The sequence below is a fragment of the Arachis ipaensis genome, chromosome B8 (assembly GCF_059453495.1).
Source record: "Arachis ipaensis isolate K30076 ecotype BB chromosome B8, ASM5945349v1, whole genome shotgun sequence".
Lineage (NCBI taxonomy): Eukaryota > Viridiplantae > Streptophyta > Magnoliopsida > Fabales > Fabaceae > Arachis > Arachis ipaensis.
In genome coordinates this window covers 2,607,498-2,628,614 of record NC_142443.1, presented here as the reverse complement: position 1 = coordinate 2,628,614, position 21,117 = coordinate 2,607,498, and the positions used below count along the sequence as shown (strand labels likewise).

General features: G+C 30.6%; 1 protein-coding gene across 1 annotated transcript; it reads right to left on the bottom strand.

The window, feature by feature from the left end:
- Positions 1-3,693: 3,693 nt before the first annotated feature.
- On the bottom strand, positions 3,694-15,376 carry LOC107613200 (beta-glucosidase 12). The gene is made up of 13 exons (XM_088497568.1): positions 15,172-15,376; positions 13,893-13,962; positions 9,756-9,814; positions 9,420-9,495; positions 9,246-9,323; positions 8,790-8,877; positions 8,075-8,330; positions 7,251-7,366; positions 5,556-5,773; positions 4,977-5,008; positions 4,746-4,848; positions 4,538-4,646; positions 3,694-4,092 (listed from the first exon to the last, which is right to left on the bottom strand). The coding sequence occupies exons 1-13, from the start codon at positions 15,364-15,366 to the stop codon at positions 3,921-3,923; spliced, it is 1,572 nt and encodes a 523-aa protein (XP_088353694.1). The 5' UTR covers positions 15,367-15,376; the 3' UTR covers positions 3,694-3,920.
- Between the last annotated feature and the right edge of the window lie 5,741 nt (positions 15,377-21,117).

Genomic DNA, 21,117 nt, shown 5'->3' with positions numbered 1-21,117 from the left:
AGTTGATGATAGACTAGCAAGGGATTTGAAAAACGGTAACAATTTCTAAGGAATCGGAGTGAACAAACGGCGGAGGTGGAGGCGGTGTCAGCCGAAGGTAGCAGCAGTGTCAGTGTCGATATGATGAGATTAGAAATAACCTACATAGTGTGAGAGAGTTTAAATACTAATCCTAAATTTTTGGTGAAAAGTCATTAAATTTGTAGAAAACATAATTTTTGTTCTGATATTTTCCATTATAAAAATGACAATCTTCGCTCTTCTTTTAAAACTCTTTTTCGAAATTCGAAAAGTACAATACCCATACCATTACAAGTTTATAAGTGAGCAATATACTATAGCATGACTTTGGAAAATTTTAAATTTATTTTGATGATAAATAAATATTATTAATTTAATTAAATTACAAAATTATCAATTTATTTTTAATTCATATGTATTGATTGTTAATTTTGTTTATGTAGATTTTAATTGGGCCAAAAATAAAAGAAAATTATTGCAAGCCCGGCCCATATATGCATCTTACCTTTAGCCTTATGTTAAATATGATTGTGATGGCTGAACTGTTTTATTGGGCCAGTTTGATTTATTACTGCAAGTCCAATGTACTTTTAAATAGTTAGCTTTATTTAAAGTGTGTTATATTAAGTGAGTGAAATAATTTGTGATTAATTGGACCAGAACCATCTTAAACTCAGCCCAAAATTAAATTGCTTGGTAGAAGGCAAGCTTGCATGGTCCGAAACCATTAAGCAAAGAAAGCAAAACTTCATTACTTTCAACGGATCCCACCTTTCATCATGTGATGGATCTCAAATTCAATCAATTTGAATTTAACTTACATTGGAACCATGAGAGAGAAAGTGTAATTGATATGATTGATTGCATTAATGCTACACGCTACTCAGCATAGAGGAAAGTAAAAGCAACTCACTTTAATTAATTTGTTCTATTTCATTTAATTGCTTTTCTTTCAAACTCTCTCTTCTCTCTCATCTCTCTTCTCTATTCGGTCATATCACAGTAGCAACCATGGAAGCTAAAGCTAGCCACCGAAGAGAAGGAGAAGCACGCCACAAGACCATCACAATGATGGCAAGAAAAAGAAAACTAAAAGTATGTTGTGGCTAAGATTCTCATCACTTATGGTAAGATTTGGTGAAGAGATCTTGGCTTCTCCATACCCAAAAATGGAAGAAAAGATCTCGGTCAGAGAAAAAGATCCTTGGAGAGGATGGTTTGACTCTGATCTTGCTCAACCACCACAGGAGGTAGCTACAGTGGCTATGTGATGGAAGAGGCAGAGATTGGAGCAGATGAAGCCATCATCATCAAGCATGCATCAAGGGTTAGGAATCCATCTTGGAGAGCAAGGTAAGGATGGATGGCTCAGATTGATGAAGATTGGTGACCAAGGAAGGACTAAAGGTAATTGCATGTTGGGTTTTGCATGGGTTATCTCTTCTCTCTTTCTGGCCGAACCGGTTCTACTTTGAAGAAGAAGAAGATTAGCTTGGTTTGTTTGGTTTCAACCGTGGAGGCTTCTCCCTATAAGTAAGGGTGAACAGCCAGGGCTTGAAGCAAGGAGTGAGAGTGCAAGGCACAGAGTTCTCATAGCTACCTAAGCTAACAGAATTTCTTCTCCTTCAATGTTTTCATTTTGTAAATTTTCTGTTTAATTTTGTCTGTCTTGAGTCTCATGGAAAAAGGCAAACAGTGAGATTTGTAAGAAAAAGACATAGAGCGAAAAAAGGCAGAGAGTGCAAAATTAAAAGAAAAAGCCATAGATGTCCTTAGAGATCCTTTGTACATCTGTGTTGTGTTTCATGATTATGTGGGAATCTCCTTGCAAGTTGGGTTAGCACTTAGCAGTTGAAAGCTTGGCTGTGACCAAGTCAAGTTCAGGATTGGGGTTTAGATTCTAGACTTGTCTCAGATAGGAAGGGTAGTTCCTAGAAAAAATTGGTGATTGTAATCAAGAATGATTATAGTGAAATTCCATCATCTTTGTGATGGAGGCTGGATGTAGGCTGCACTGCACTTAGCAGCTGAACCAGGATATATCTGTGTGTAATTTTCTCTCTCTTCTATTCCATTTCTGTTTCTGCTGCACAGGAGATAAAACTGAAAAATATCTCGTGCTGATCGACGAGACAAAAAGAAAAGTCTTGTGGCTGGGTACGAGACAAAAGAAAAAGCCCGCCTAACCTGCACCGCCTAAACCGCGGGCTTTGGCGGCGTGGGGCGGGCTTCCCTGCCGGGCTTAGTATTTTTTTAGTAAAGGGTATTTTTATAATTTTTTTGCCAAAATCCAACTTCTCCCAACCCAACTTACAAGAGAATGAAGATGAAAATTAAGTGTTTTGGATTATGTTTATTTTGTTTTAGAGACAATATTTATAATTATGTTTTGGATTATGTTTATTTTGTTTTGGGAACAATATTTATAATTACAAAGACTTTAATGTTTGTGAATATAAAAATTATAATTTTTTTATACATTTAAAAATTATAATAGTTAAAAAAAATTTATGTCTTTTATATATATTATTTAATAGTTAAAAAAAAAAAAAGATATTTGACGAGTTTAGCCCGTCGACCCACTAATCCACAATTAGACAGGATGGGGTTAGATTTTGAACCGTCTTACTAGACGAAACGGAACGAAACAGAATAAAACAGACTTCTCCAATTGCCATCCCTATCTACAGATAGGGTATAGATTGTCATCCCTACCAGGGTGTGCCTCCTCTCCTTAATTAATAATAAGATATAAATATGTTCGTTGTTAGCTATAAACACAATTCTATTAGCCAATTTAACGTTGCAGATTTAATAACGTTGAAAAGTTTGCTTTCATGCTTTGTATGCTTTGAAGTTTTACTATGTGTATAGTTGGTTTAATTTGTACCCAATCGTATGTCTAATTAATTTTTTAAATGTGTATGTTTAGTTTAATCTTTTGTGCATTAAAAGTTTAATTCCGTCTATATATATATATTATATAATTAATATTTTTATCTCTAATAATATTAGGGAGATATAAATCTTTTAAAATTATGTCGATCATTATAAATTATAGTAAAAAAATTTATAGAATCAAATTACTTTTACAAAAAAAATCGTAGGAGACAAAAATTTCCATCGGTTGAGAAAACCTAAGTCTTCGTAGATAAAAAAATTAAATAATAAGATTTTTAGTTATTATTTTCATGTGAAAGAGTTTAATTCTTTACTAATCATTAATTTTAACATTTATTATCTAACATTTAAAAGAATTTGATGTATATACTTTTATATTTGATTAAATATTAAATCTATTACATAAATAGAAATAATTAATTTTTATATTTATTATTTAAAAATATTATTTTTTTCTTTATGTATATAAAAATATAATTAGATATTAATATAAAAAAATTTATATTAGTAATTATAAAATTAACTCAAATTTTTTTAAATAATTAAATCTTAATTCTAATTTTTAATCACAATATTAGTATTCTCTCCAAATCTTATATGTTTAAATGTGTATATTTAGTTTAATCTTTTGTGCATTAAAAGTTTAATTCCGTCTATACTCTATATACATTATATAATGTAAGTCAATATCCATTTGTATAGGGAGAATTTCCGGTATAAAAAATAACGTCATGGCACTATTTTATCTCTATAGCTATAGTCTCTAGACAGTAATAATAAGAGGATCTTAATCTTATTTGATTATCATACTAATTGTGTTACAACAACAAAAGTAATAATAAATTAATTGATTAATTGAAAAGATACATCTACATACTGTGACACGATCATATAAAACAATTTTAAAAAAAAAAATTACATGCAAGCAATTATGATATATAATCATTGAAGGTTTACTTAATATTGTTTGTTGGAATCACTAGAATTATAATACAAGTCTAATATTTTTTGAGAAAGTTCTTGAACCATTTTGCGGACAGTTTATAATGTCTTTTCAAACCATTATTATAATCCACAAAATTTATTCCAAATCTCACTGTATATCCTGAAGCCCATTCAAAGTTGTCCAATAATGACCATGCAAAGTATCCTTTCACATTTACGCCCTCCCTTATTATCATAATGCCAACAAATTGAACAAAATTAGAATTTTAAAAGGAAAATAATTGAACGTTGAATATATAAGATATAATTATTTTGTTAATTACTATAATTTTATTAAAATTATAATTAAATTATTATTTTAATTTTATAATTAGATCATTTTTAGTATAAAATATATTAAAATATAGTTAATTAAATATATATTTTTTTATAAATTAAAAATATTCATAATTAAAAATTTAATTAAATTTTTAATTGTATATATTTTAAAAAAATATTTTATTAATTTTAATATTTTTGACATAAAAATGATCTAATAATTATAAAACTAAAAGAAGTATAAAAATCTAATTATATATATATATAACGATCTAATTAAAAATTTAATAAAATTATATAGATTAACAGAATAATTAAATTATTATATAATAATATATAATAAACTACTAACCTTATTGCGGACTGAAGATAAAATAGATGGCGATAATAATAATCAATTCTAAAAGTATCTATAAGAGCTTCTTCAAGTGATAGTGTTGGATCATTGAACTCATCTATTCCTACAAATTAAGTCAAGTATATATAAAAATTAAGAACAAAAAAATGATAATTTAAAGGTAACAAAAAAAATTAATGGTTTTCTGACTTTTCTCTCTTACCATTTTCAGTGATATAAATCAAAGGGTTGTTATATTTTTGCTTGGTATAAAGTAATAGCTGTTGAATTCCTTTTGGATATACATATAACCAATTGGAAGCAGCCTACAAACGTGTAAAAAAAAAGAAAAATAATTACAAATATAATGCTAGGTAATAAATAAATTATAATAAATAATACGTAGCTTTTTCAGTTATTTGATGAGACTATTTATTTATAGTTTTATACATACCCTTGGACCTATGGGAACTCCATTGCGTTCAGCTGCCATTAAATAAAAAATAAAGTGGTGACATTTGGAAATTGAATATGTATGGTAATCAATTAATTAATTGGATAATACTAGGTTAACAAAAAAAAATAGCAAGAACTTATCTTATTTAGTATTCATTAATTATTATGATAATTAATGAATACTAAATAAAACAAGTTATGGCTGTTTTTGGCTAAGATTCAGAAGGAAAGAACTTACATCAGTATCTAAATTTAAATTTAAACGTGGGTTTGATTCACACTCCATGTTCTGATAAATATTTACCATCCGAAAAGAAGAAAAAACAGAGTTTTTATCTAAAAAAATGCCTTGAGAAATAACAGATGTATAGAACCTTTTAACGAGATAGTATTTTTTTAACTCTCTCCAAATAGAATCTATTCCAAATATATATATCATGATTCCTTACTTCAACAAAGTATAAATATCTAAATTTAATATTTTTAGATATTTTTTCAGATTTATTTCTTTAGTTACCAAACATTTTCGTAATTAATTATATATTGGAAACAATATATAAAATTACTGTGTGCTTACTTGTAAGATTGGCATGGGAATCAGTGAGGTAATTAGGTTTGGCATTTGTGAGCTTATGTGAGTAAGCAGCATAGTTGGTGGTATAATAATTTAACCCAATAAAATCAAATGAGTCTTTGACTACTTTGACTTCATCTGCAGAGAATTTAGGCAACCTTTTCCCTACCAAAGATCTCATGCTTTTAGGATAATCTCCTCTTGTCAATGGTTCCATAAACCTGTACAAAATATCAATATTTTTATAAAAATAACTTTTAAAAAATACATATTATTATTAAAAATATTTTTAAAATATATTTGATGACTTTTTTATGCAGATATAATTTTGTAGGTAAAAGACTAATTCATTACGAATTTTAAATTTAAAAAGTTTTATATATGTATAATAAAATTTAAATATTTAACACTTATTTAAGTGAACGGATAAACTAATTATCCGATCAATATAAATTCATTAATATGGTATTAGTAAGTTCGTCAATAATATAATGCAGATAAAGCAATGTGATAATATAATAGAGGATTTGTTGGCTTTTGAAAAAGTTATACCGAATTTAAATTCCGAATTAAACTAAAAAAAAGTAAAATATAAAAAAATTTATAGTAGTGTAGGTAAGTAAATGTGTATTATGTAAGATAAATTTTTTTTTTTATAAATATATAACAAAACAAATTAAGGCAAGGTCAGTAGGCAAATAAAGTTTTCTTCCCTTTTTTTTAAAAAAAAAAAACTTTTTATAAATCTAACACTTAATACAGATTAAAAGAGAAGTCTAAAAATTAAAATTTAGTTTAGTAGAGAACAGTGTTTGACCAAAAAAAAAAAACATTGTTTAGAATGGTGCAGTGGGAAAGATATATACATACATGAAAGGTTTTCCTGAAAATGGTTGGTAATCTGATAGTAGAATCGCTCTTTATAAATCAAAATTCATATTTAAATCTATATGACTGATTTGTTCCAGTATTTATTGTCCACCATTGAAGAAACATACTCAATGAGCTAGTAAAACAAAACTATGAATGCTTTATGACAAAATGATGTACTTTTTATATTTAATTCTATTATTCTATTTAAGTCATAAAGTAATAAAGTATATTATTGTTACTAGAAAAAGAATTAGTGATAAAGCCCTAATGTTTTTCAAATAAAGAGAACAGATTAAAAACTATTATATATTTAGCTGTATATATAATAAGTATATACTATAGAAAAATTTTCAAGTGTACCGTCATATCGGTGTATCAGTGATTTTTAACCGTTGATCTTAATTATATATATTTTTTATAATTAAGATCAACGGTTAAAAATTACTGAAACACCAATATGACGGCATACTTGAAAATTTTTCTATAATTGTGCCTTTGTTATATATAAGTTAACAGTTCCGCTACGTTACCAACAGCATATCTGCCAACTTCTGCCAACTCTTATTTATAATTATGTTTTATGGAAGTGTGTTCGTAGATGTGTCTAATAAAAATGTCTTTTTTATAGCTGTGTTTAATAGAAGTGTCTTTATAGATATATTTTTTGGATATGTCTCTTTATATATGTATTTAAAATATATTAATTATTAGACACATCTACGAACACACTTCCATAAAACATAATTACACATAAAAGTTGGCAGAAATTAATAGATAATATATTGGTACCCTATACTTTTCCATAAGTTAAATGCAAGTACTTACCATCCAAACATAAAGTCAATTGCTCTCTCCGCAGCCATTTGATCAAGTTTGCTATTTGAAGTTGGCACAAACCAATGAGACACCAAAGTTATACCTATCACACCCTTCTGAGATTCCTGAGTTATGTACAAATAAATAAATAAATAATATCATAAAATTACTTCTCAAAAATATAAACTAATAAAAAAAATATATAAATAATTAAATATTTAATACATTATTTTATGCAAGAGTCTATTTTTTAATTTGTATGATTTTTTAAAAAATTTTTTCTTTTTATTTATCTTCATGTAAACTTCTTTTTACCATAAACAATAATTAAATTATACACTTTTATCATAAAAATTTAAGGTTTAATTACTCTAGTTCCATAGTTTTACTGAATTTTTAATTAAATTTCTATATTTTTTTTTCTTTTCGATTGAGTCCTTATATATACTATATCAGATTTTCTAATTAAGTCTTTAATGTGATAAAAATACTGAAATTAACAGAATATTTTATTAAGCAAAACGAATATGTCTAATATTTGACTGAATATTCTATATAGTTTAATAGAATATTCTATTAATTTTAACGTTTTTGCCACGACGGGACTTAGTTACAAATCTGATATGACATAGAGACCTAATTGAAAAGAAAAAATATAACGATCTAATTAAAAATTTGATAAAACTATAAGAACCGATAGAATAATTAAACTAAAATTCAATCCAAATCTAGTAAATATTTTAAAATTTTCCATCTTTATCTTCTTTTTTTTTTTTTTGAATAAACAACAATTAAAATATAGACTTTTTTATCATAAAAATTTGATATAATACCTGATATTTTTTCTTGTAGAGTTGCACAGCAGAAGCATGAGAAAGAAGTTGATGGTGAGCAACCAAATAGGGTTCAGTAGCAGAATCACCAGCACTGCAATTTGGATTCACCCATTTTGAACATCTACCAGGTGCAAGCATGCCACTTGCATAGCCACCTTGGCTATATGTCCATGGTTCATTCAAAGTGATCCAATGCTTCACTCTATCTCCAAATTCTTTAAAGCAAACCTCCGCATAATCTCCAAAATCATTTCTAAAAAGAAATTATAATAATATATGATAGCTTGCTTTATTATTTTGGGTGAAAATTATTTTATTTTATTTATGGGTAAAGTATACTTTTTGTCCCTAAAGTTTGACAAAAGTTTCAAAAATATCCCTGAGTTTTATTTTGTTTCAATTTTGTCCCGAAAGTTTTCGATTTGCATCAAATATACCATTGGCGGCTAATTTTTCAAAAAATTTAAGACCAATTCAACAATAATTTCATAAGAACAACTCTCACAGGCAAATTAAGCATCATTTTCATGCATTATTGTTAGATTGGTCTTAAATTTTTTGAAAATTTAGCCGTCGGGGGTATATTTGATGCAAATCGAAAATTTCTGGAATAAAATTGAAACAAAATAAAACTTAAAGGTATTTTTGAAACTTTTGCCAAACTTCAGGGACAAAAAATATACTTTACCCTTTATTTATTTGTAGCACTTACATAATGTTAGGGCTTAAGAAGCCACCATACTCGTCTTCTAATGTCTGGGGAAGATCCCAATGAAAAAGAGTTACAAATGGTTTTATACCTGCAAAAATATAATTTCATTTGAGATTATTATTATATATATCAACCGTTACAAAAATAAAAAATGTAGGTAACGATGCGTAAAACTTTGGGTATAATAATCAAAATAATAACTAAAAAATCAAGTTTTTTTGTTAATTTGGTTTTTAAAAAATTAGACGTCTTAAGTTGATTTTTGAAAAATACAATGATGATTATTTTACATATATATCATTATGTGAGAAATAAAAAGACTAATATAATTCACAATTATATTTTTTAAAGATCAATTTAAAATATTTAATATTTTAAAAACTAAATTAATACACATCTAATCTTTTGAATAAAGAAATATTTTGATTTTAACCCTAAAATTTTAGGTATTCTAACCATTTGATAATAATTCATCAATGAGATTGTTGTAATATTTGATTCCTTCTTGATTTATGCCTCCACTAAGCTTTCCTTCTGTTCACATACATGAAATTCATTTAAAATAGTTAATAACATGAAAGATCAAATCAAGCCAAATGAAACTAGCTAAGGCATATGATGATGACTTACTTGGGAGTATTCTGGACCAAGAGATAGAGAATCTATAAGCATCTAAATTCATATACTTCATAATCCCAACATCTTCCTATATATGGACAAGAATCAATCTTTTTTTTTTTATGAAATCATAATAATCAAGGAAAAAATAAGCATATGTATGGGAATTAATGTGATCATTGTTCTTTTTATTCTTTATTTATATCATAGTATTTTAATATAAATATGTTGCATAATTGATTCATCATTATTATTTTAATGTGGATTTTTATATTTATTTTAATTTTTTTTAATATTATTCTCCTTAATTTTGCTGCCATTTGGAATTTAATATAATATATATGATACCTTGTAGTGGTGATATTCGTCATTTGCAACATCTCCATTGCTTCTATCTTGTATCCTTTCTGCGTGTTGCACGCAATAATCGTCAGATATGATATGCCAATTAATTAAAGGGACTACTCCACCAATATAATAATAATAATAATCAATACACAAGAAAAATAGTTTATAAAAAAATATGAGTAATGTTAGGGCCAGCAACTTTTGTGATTGGTAGCCATCAAATAGCCATCAATGATGATCTAATGGTGTGTGATTGATGTGAGATTTCATCCAATGACTCACATTTCTCTGCTGGTTACATGCTGGCCAAAATTCAACAAAACTACTGGCCTTCTAGACTTTTCCAAAAAATATTTTTAATTACGAGATGAGCTGTCATTATAAATTTTAAAAAATATCTTTCAAATGTTTTTAACATGATGAGTTGTACTTTTTTTTACTGATTCTCTAATTCAATAGAGTAAAATTTTTTTGTCGTGATGTAAATTTTATTTAAAAATTTGTTGAATCATTTAACTGGTTAAGTTAACGAGTAAATTAACCAACCAACTCAAGTTCGTCAGATATATAGCTAGTATGATATATATTTTAATTATTTTAAACATTATGGTTACAATTAATTCTCAATATTAAAAATCTCTTTATTTATATATTTTAATGTGCACGTTCTATAATTATACTATAATGTATGGATATTAATATAGATATAGGACATGATATAATATAAAATACATAGGTATGCGAATTTAAAATTTTTATAACATATGAGAACACGGTACATATATAAAATATAAAATATTTTTTAGGACAAATCACTATATTAAATCAAGGGGAGAAAAAATTACAGAAATCTGTCAAATCAAAAATTGGTTCATGAATCAACCAAGAGCCATTTTATATAATTCGAATCACACTGATTCGAACTACTCACACACGTACACACCTAAGTTGATTCGAATTAGTGGGTGTGTGTGAGTAGTTCGAATCAGTTTGATTCGAATTACATGTATATAAAATTTAAAACAATCTAATTCGAACTATATAGAAATGTCCATTGGTTGATTCCTGAACCAGTTTTTGATTTGGCTGATCTTTGTAATTTTTTGTTGCCCTTGACTTATTTACGTTATTTGCCCTATTTTTTAAATAAATTTAATAATATTTTGATATTTTATTAATATTAAAATATAAATTAATTTTTTAATTATACAAAATATTTAAAATATATTTTGTTTTAATAATTAATAATATATATTATTGCTAAACTCATTTAAAAAATACATGTTAAAAATAAGATTGGACATAGTGATATATGATGATATTTAAATGTATTTACATTTTTTTATTTTTTTATTGAGACATAGTTAAACACAAAAAACACACATCAAACGAATAACAATGTGTATCGTATTCGAAAATGTGTCTGATACAAAAACACACAAATTAAAAAAAAAAGTGTCCGTGCTATATATATATGAATCAGTGATGATGAATAGCAAAATTTAAATTGAGTTTATTTCTATTCTCTCATCTACCTAATTAGTCTACGGACAAGATCGAGGTTATTATTTTATATATATGTTGAGAGAATCATGGATCCAAGTGCTTCTTAATTTAATTTTATACAGTAGTCAAGTGCAATCATCCCATTAAAGAATGTTAAAAAAAATAAAATAATTCTACAATGGGGAACAGAATCATCAATCATATGATTCATATTCAAATCTCATTACAAGTTTATTTATATAATAGTTGAGAGATAAAATATCTGACGATATATTGAAGCTGATAGCTTAGAAAATAATTTTCAGGTCTCCATGTCTTTATCACTACTTACTAACAATATAGATATATTATTTATAATTATGTATAAAGACGGATTTAACTATACTTAAAGATATACTTATACTTAGTTTTTCAAAAGCATAGATTAATATTTTCCATTTGATAAATTAAAATTTTATATCTATGTTTTGGGACTTTTAAAATTTAAAAATATTTTTTAAAGTACTTATAATTTTTTTAAAAAATATAAGTTATGAATTTTAAATTAAAAGGTCTAACATGATATTGTATATTAATAAATAGAAACAATTTATTATATATCATAGTTATTTTAAATTTAAAACAATTTTATCAAAAAAAATTATTATAATTTATACTTTTTAAGAATATTCATTTTATCTTACTAAATACAACTATTACCATTATTTATTCTTTTTTAAAAGAAAGAAACAATAAAGATACATATCAAATCAACTCTATTAGAATTGAGATTAAATGTACCTAACTCTATACCAAAAATGTCTTATTAGAATTGAGCATAAATATTTACCTATAGATAAGTGACCTAACAATATTAAACCAGATAAATTATTTTAACATTATATTAAAATTGAGATTAAATAGACGTAACTCAACTTCAAAAATTAACTCATGAAATAAAAAAAAAAATATTTTATATTTATAAACTATTTACAAATTTTATTTTTGAGAGATATAAAATTTATAATACACATTTAAAGTTTGGTGAAAACTCAGATGAAGTCGACTTCACGTGAAGTCGATTTCACCTGAATTTTCACCTTAGAGTTTTCTCATATATACCAAGTAATGCCACAAGAATGAGGCGAGACAAAGAGGCATAGATATTTGGTGATTGTTTTGTAGAAAATGAAAATGTTATATATAGTGCACAAGAAATATGTATATATGTTTTGTTTTGTATCAATTGAGTAGTGATTCGTGTATTCTTGATGGTAATACTAAAACAGATAGATAAATTATTTAATTGATACGTTTTTAATTTTTTTTTTATTTGAGTCAAATTTATACTAATGATCAAAAGAAATAAGACAAGCCTATAATGATAAAGGCCACGGACAATAATAAGACAGTGCTTCTCTATATTATATTTTTTTTCCCCAGAGAGCGGCCATTATAAGATTTTATTTGAATATTTCCTTGACCTATATATTGACATATATACTATATTTTTTTTTTTACCAAAGATATGAAGACTCGAACCCGCAACCTCTTAGATGAGTATGGGGAGATTATGCCATTTGAGCTATTACTCATTGGCAAATTTGAAAAGATAGGAAATTCGAACCCGCAACCTCTTAATTGAGTATGGAAAATCTATACCATTTGAGCTATTACTCATTGGCCACATATATACTACATACGCTTAACTAATTAGTGCCAAGTTATTCTTTCAATTATTAAATATTAATCATTTAATTTTCATCAGGTAAAACTTTTTATCGGATTTTATTACATTGTTACTCTTGGAATAAATGTTAACCATATGGTATTTTCGTTTGGCCCATGTATAACTACTTGAGGATTAATAAGGGTATAAGCAAATTCGTGCTATTCTATAGCAGTTATTTACAAACGTTTCTTATGACTAAGTCTAATTAAATTGATAAAAATTAAACAAAAAACAATCGCATACATTTATCATGTAGTTCTTTATATTTGTACTTTTCAACAAATTTTTTTTTTTTTTACAAAATATAAAAATTTTATTATAGAGTAATTTCTTTTGTATAATAGCAACGCATACGTACGAACTACCTACATATGTTTGAAGAAAAAGCGCGACGACAGCAACAGCAACAATAACAACAACAAAAAATAACAACGCATATGTACATATGTTCGAAAAAGAAACATGTTATGACTTAGTTGAAAACTTAATTTTAAAAAATTTAGACATCTAACTTTATTGATTCTATAATTACCAGTATTTTTTACTCTTTATTGCTTTGACTTTTTTATATATTAAAAAGTTCATATATTAACACTTATTTTGTATCTAAATACATTGTTTTTTAATATATTAAAAAGATCAAAATGACAATTATTTCAAAACAATAATAATTATGTCTTATATATATCAGCATACAAAAAAATATATATTATTTTTCTAAATTAATTAAAGGAGGAGTAAAAATAAATAAATAAAGGGGGTGCATAGACCGGTAGCGTTTTTTTTTTCTTTTTAAAAAGAAAGGATTTCCCAATTAAAAAAGATGAAACGGCATATTGAAAGTGTTGGCCATTTCAAAGTTGGTGCATCTAAAATTTGATTAAAAAGAAAAATGAGTTAGCAAATTAAGAAGTAGTCACCTGGATATTTGTGGGTGAAGGTATCCCATATGCTTGCTCCTCTTCCACCTTCCCTTGCTGCACCTTCATACTGTATTTCTTATATGCATAATTAGCTACCATACCTTTGTTTAAACAAACAACTAGAGATATAATTATTTATATTTTTTATAAATTTAAATTTTTGAAATAAAATTCTTTTATAAAGTATAATAAAATTCTAGAATGTAATAATCATTATATTAAAAAAAATAAGACACTAAAAATTTGAAATAAAAGGGTTTATATATAATTAAGGTTTAAATCTAGTTGAGGAAATATATTAAAAATATAAGGTTTAATTATTCTGTTAGTACTTATAAATTTATTAAATTTTTAATTAAGTTTTTATATTTTTTTTAATTGGATCTTTACATTGATTTTAATTTTGCAATTAGATATTTTTCATGTCAAAAACGTTAAAATACATAATATTTCTCTTAAAAAATATGTAGTTAAAGATCTAGTTAGGTTTTTAATTGTGAATACTTTCAATTTGCAGAAAAATATTTAGTTAATTCTAATAGAAATAACCTAGTTACAAAATTAAAAATAGTGTAGAGATCTAATTAAAAAATATAAAAATTTAATTAAAAATTTAATAAAATTACAGAAACCAAGAAAATAATTAAACCAAAATATAATTATAAACTTAAATTTTTGAAGAAGCAAATAGTATCATAATACTACAAAGTACAAACATAAAAAATAGTTAAAATAAATTTCAAATAAAAAATATTTAATATACATACATATTATTTCAAACAATTTAAAATGACATTTCCGCTGATATTTTTATATGAAAACAATTAATCAAGTTATAACAATTAATGTGTGAATAATCAGCTCAGCTAGCTCTCAGCTTTTGTTAGGAAGTAGTTTAGAGATGCAATTAATCAAGTTAATTAACTAAGTAAAAGTTAGTTACCACATCCCTATATCAATAATATTTCAGAGACCATCTAAAATTGTCTTAATTAACATTCATTAATTATCGTTAAAATAATTGAATAATTTTAAATATAATAAATATGATTATAAATATCATGTTATATAAAATAACTTTAAATTTTGTGTTGTTAATATTATTTTATATGCGTATACATGCATTGAAAATTCAGATAAAGTCGACTTCACGTGAAGTTGATATCTGAGAGTCGTTGGATGAAAATTTAGTTAAATCAGTCAAATCTTTTAATGGCTCTCAGATATCAACTTCACGTGAAGTCGGCTTTACGTGAGTTTCCACCATTATGCATACCTGGTAGGATGAGGAAGCAGTTCCAAAGATGAAGGGTTTTGGAAAAGAGGTTCGGTTGAGGGAAGAAACATCAAGAATGGGAGAAACTGGTGATGCAGAAGAAGAGGAAGTGATAATAAGAGCATAGAAGAAGAAGAAGAGAGAGACAAGTACGAAAATGGGCTTGTTATTATTGGGTGCCATATATTTCTTCATCAGTTGCGTGGTTATTGATTGTATTGAGAATTTGTGACCCTTTTTATAACAAAAAATAGGTAACCTTTATTAGCCTTTTAGTTTTAGCTACCTAGCTTGTCACCCACCTATGTTTTTTTTTTTTTAAATTAAAAGTGAGATTCGAATTCGAAACTCCTAAGTGAAGATAAATAAATTATGTCATTTAGTGTTTGTTTGTGTGCTATTAAATTGATAAATTTTTTTTTATTTTTTAGTTTGTTTGGTAAATTTTTAGTAGTAAAAATAAAAATACTAAAAGAAAAATCTTTTTTAAAAAATTACAATTTACATCTTTTTTTTTTTAAAAAATTTCTTTAAAAAATTATTTTTTACGTAATAAATAAATAAAAAAATATTTTTATATTATTATATTCAAACATAATTGATAAATAAAAATATTTTTTTTATGTAAGATATTCAAATATAAAATTACTTTTATTTTTTTATAAGATCTTTAATTTAAAAAAAATAAGTTAAATTAAAAAAAAAACTTATCCAAACAGATAGTTTGAATTATAGCTCGTTGACCACCCCCATATTTTATTGCTTATTATTAATCCACTTATTATAACTCGTATAATTCGAATATCGAATAAATTGCTATATAATTAATATCATAACCGATAAAAGAACTTTAATTTAGATCTATTATTAATTATTAAATATCATATTTGATAAATGGTTATAAAGCATGTTCAGCTTATAAAAAAGAAGGAAGGTATGCTTTATTTAAATCCAATTTTAAATTTTATACCAACTACTATTTTAAATATTAACTTAAACATTGAAGTACAAAGTATAACTCATAGTAATCAGAAAATTACAAATAATCATGGAAGAGTGGACGAATTATACAAGAAGCTATACCATTTCTCCACACAAAAACAGTTATATTTCTTATAACTCTCAAAGCCAGAAAAAAAAAAAAAAGTCCAAATAAAGCCTGAAATATACGTAGGTTAATTTAAGAAGAAGTCGGTACTGAACACGACCTGCTACGAAGAAGTCGGGTACGAGGGCCAGCACTCATTCGAGTGAGTAACTGCCCCTAGAAACTCTCTAACCACTTCATAGAGCCATATCTTAACCTCCCTAAGATATGGGAACGGTTATCCACCTAAAAAGGTGGCACTACTTCAGCGGTGGTTATTGGTTCACCACTATAAATACACTGACACCATTCAGGTATCATCAAGTTCCAATACACTCTCTAACCTGCTCACACTCTTGCTAACTTAGGCATTGGAGTGTCTTTGCAGGTACCACCCCCCATTCTTTCTCACGTACAAGTCGGACGGAGGAACACCGAGTACCAGGTCCACTCGTCAGCCATCTCCTTCACACGTTTGGGCCAACCAACGCCATCCGGCCCATTAATCTCCGGTTACCCACCGTAACATTGGCGCCGTTGCCGGGGACCCGAGAGATCAACCAGTGATGGCGGATAGATCCATTGAAGAGGGTCATGTGGAGACAGATTCTGAACAAGAGAATCTGAACACTGGAAACAATGAGGCAGACCAGACCCTTCACCAGGAAGCCAATGATCAACACAGGGAAGGCACCTCCGGAATCAAAAACCCGAAGGTAAATTCCTCGGAGGGGCGTGAATCAGAAAAAGAAGGACCATCCCACGCAATTGAGCTCATGGGACTAGTCCACAGTCGCCTCGAGCAGCTAGAACAGGAACGGGAACGACAAAAGGAAACCGAAAAGAACCTAAAAGAGGAGATGGAGCGACGAAAAGAGTTAGAAAGAAAACTCTTAAAGTTAGAATCCTCCCTCAAAGGTCAGAACTCCCATGACGGTAGAGAAGATTCGCCCTTAGGGGAGAAAGATCCTTTTAGTGAGGACATAATGAGGGCAAAAGTTCCGAGAAACTTTAGAAGCCCCGACATGGACCTCTACGACGGAACCACTGATCCAAAGCATCATCTGGGCAACTTTAAAAGTCGGATGTATCTGGCTGACGCTTCTGACGCTACGCGATGCAAAGCTTTTCCGACAACCTTGTCAAAAGCAGCGATGAAGTGGTTCGACAACCTCCCTCCAAGGTCAATTACCAGTTTTGAAGACCTCTCAAGAAAGTTCTTGATGAGGTTCTCCATCCAGAAAGACAAAGTAAAACATGCACCAAGTCTCCTGGGGATAAAACAGGAGGTCGGGGAGTCCTTACGGGCCTATATGGAAAGGTTCAACAAAGCATGTTTGAAGATTCAAGACCTGCCCACCGAAGCAGTCATCATGGGGCTAGTCAACGGTCTTAGAGAGGGTCCCTTCTCACAGTCCATATCAAAAAGACACCCCGCCTCTTTAAGTGATGTACAGGAAAGAGCTGAAAAGTACATCAATATGAAAGAAAATGCTAGGCTAAGAGACCCGAGTTGGCAACCTGGTCACCCTCCCTCAACGAAAGAGAGGGAGAGGGAAGCTAAAAAGAAGGAAGAGCTCGGCCTCGATAGGCCAAGAAAATATCACTCTTATACTCCACTGAAAGTTCCTGTAGTGGATGTATACAGAGAAATTTGCAATACCGAAAGGCTGCCTCCCCCCAGGCCCATCAAAAATAAAAGAGGAGGGAGCCGCGGTGATTACTGTGAGTACCATAAAATATATGGGCACTCCACAAACGACTGTTACGACCTTAAAAATGTGATAGAAAAACTGGCCAGAGAAGGTCGGCTTGACAGATATCTCATAGAAAGGTCGGACAATCATGGAAAAAGAAAGCGAGATGATATGGATAGAAGAGACCCACCACCACAAACTCCGGAGAGACATATCCATATGATCTCAGGAGGATTTGCGGGAGGGGGACTCACAAAATCCTCTCGTAAAAGACATCTCAAAAGAGTTTACCAGATCGAAGAGGGGTCCTCCGACTTTCCAACCATTTCATTCACAAAGGAAGATGGGCGAGGAATAATCCCTGGGCACGACGACCCAGTGGTAATCACCATGATCCTGGCAAACGCCCATCTACACAGAACACTAGTAGACCAAGGAAGCTCGGCGGACATCCTCTTCAAGCCCGCTTTCGACAAACTAGGGTTAGAGGAGAAAGAGTTAAGAGCCTACCCCGACACCTTGTACGGATTAGGCGACACGCCAATAAAGCCACTAGGATTTTTGCCCCTCCACACCACCTTTGGAAAGGGGGAGAAATCAAAGACTCTGAGTATAGACTTCATAGTCATCGACGTGGGGTCGGCCTATAATGCTTTAATCGGCAGAGCTACCCTTAATCGACTCGGAGCGGTGGTATCGACGCCCCACCTCTGCATGAAATTCCCGACCTCAGCGGGGATAGCAACGGTGAGGGGAGACCAGAAGCTGGCAAGGAAATGCTACAATGAAAGCCTAAACCTGAGAGGAAAATGCAAAGAAGCTCACACAATAGAGCTCGGTGGAGCAAGGATTAAAGAAGAGCTGCGACCCCAGCCCGGGGGAAAAACCGAGGAGATTCAGGTCGGCGAAGAGGAAGGAAAAAACACTCACATAGGAGCCAACCTAGGGGAAACCCTAAGACAAGGGTTGACTAAGCTCCTAAGGGATAACTCCGATCTCTTCGCCTGGAAGGCCTCCGACATGCCTGGGATAGATCCCGAGCTCATGTACCACAAGCTTTCGGTCTACTCGGGATCTCGACCTGTACAACAACGAAGACGCAAGCTCGGCCCAGAGCGAGCTCTAATAGTAGAGGAGCAAGTACAAGCGCTCCTAGAAGCCGGTTTCATCAGAGAAGTCAAGTATCCAACATGGCTAGCCAATGTAGTGCTAGTCAAAAAATAAAATGGTAAATGGAGAATGTGCGTCGACTATACCGACTTAAATAAGGCATGTCCCAAGGACCCTTATCCACTACCAAGCATTGATGCCCTAGTAGATTCTAGCTCGGGGTATCAATACTTGTCGTTCATGGACGCCTACTCAGGGTATAACCAAATCCCTATGTATGAACCAGACAAGGAAAAAACATCATTCATCACGCCCAAAGCTAACTTTTGCTACGTGGTCATGCCATTTGGATTGAAAAATGCAGGGGCCACATATCAAAGGCTGATGAATAAGGTGTTTGCCCCTCACTTAGGGAGCTTAATGGAAGTGTACGTCGACGATATGCTGGTAAAGACCAAGAAAGAAGTCGACCTCTTATCCGACCTTTCACAAGTCTTTGACACCATAAGGTTGCACGGGATGAGACTAAATCCTGCAAAGTGCACCTTCGCGGTGGAGGCAGGAAAATTTCTAGGATTCATGCTAACACAAAGAGGGATTGAAGCCAATCCCGACAAGTGTAGAGCTATCTTAGAAATGAAAAGCCCGACTTGTTTGAGGGAGGTCCAACAGTTGAATGGCCGACTAGCAGCTCTCTCCAGATTTTTGGCAGGATCAGCACTAAGATCCCTTCCACTGTTCTCCCTGTTGAGAAAGGGACACCAGTTTGAATGGACTCCCGAATGCGAGGAGGCATTCCAGGAGTTCAAAAGGTTTTTGAGCCAACCTCCTATTTTGACCCGACCTGTAGCCGGAAAGGACCTCGTCCTATACCTATCCGTGGCAGACAAGGCTGTCTCAGCAGCCTTGATAAGAGAAGACAAGGACGGTCAACACCCAATCTACTTCATCAGTAAAGTTCTACAGGGCCCTGAGCTAAGGTATCACAAATTAGAAAAGTTTGCCTACTCCTTAGTAATAGCCTCTCGAAGGCTACGGCCTTACTTCCAAGCTCACACAATAAGAGTCCGCACGAACCAACCCATGAAGCAAATCCTCCAAAAGACGGATGTTGCAGGAAGAATGGTTCAATGGGCAATAGAGCTCTCCGAGTTCGACTTGAAGTAAGAAACTCGGACGGCGATCAAAGCCCAGTGCCTCGCCGACTTCATTGCAGAATATGCAGGGGATCAAGAGGATAAACCAACTACATGGGAACTCTACGTAGATGGATCCTCCAATAAAACAGGAAGCGGCGCAGGCATAATATTGGTAGATGAAAGGGGAACCCAGATAGAGGTCTCCCTCAAATTTGAGTTCCCAGCTTCAAATAATTAGGCAGAATATGAAGCCTTGATTGCAAGATTGAAGCTGGCAGAAGAAGTCGGTGCTACAAAGGTAATGGTATACAGTGACTCTCAAGTGGTGACCTCCCAAATAAGTGGAGAATATCAGGCAAAAGACCCAAATATGAAGAGATACTTGGAAAAAACTCTGGAGCACCTTGGGCGTTTTGCAGAAACCGAGGTCACGCACATAACTCGGGACCTAAATAGCAGAGCAGACGCCCTATCCAAGTTAGCAAGTACCAAGCCAGGGGGAAATAACAGAAGCCTGATCCAAGAAACTCTCCAGGAACCTTCAGTGGTAAAAATGGAAGACAAACAAGAAGTCTTTGAAGTGGTCGGATTAAACCTCGGATGGATGAACCCCTTGGTCGAATACTTGAAATTCGACATCCTCCCCAAGGAGGAAAAGGAGGCCAAGAAAATCCGAAGGGAAGCGCAACACTATACCTTGGTGAAAAATATTCTCTATAGAAGGGGGATATCAACACCATTGTTAAAGTGTGTGCCGACCTCAAGAGCCACTGAGGTATTAGAGGAGGTACACAGTGGAATCTGCGGGAACCATCTTGGAGCGAGGTCATTAGCCAGAAAGGTGATCCGAGCTGGATTCTACTGGCCAACCTTGTAGAAAGATGCCACAGACTTTGTGAAAAAATGCCAACCG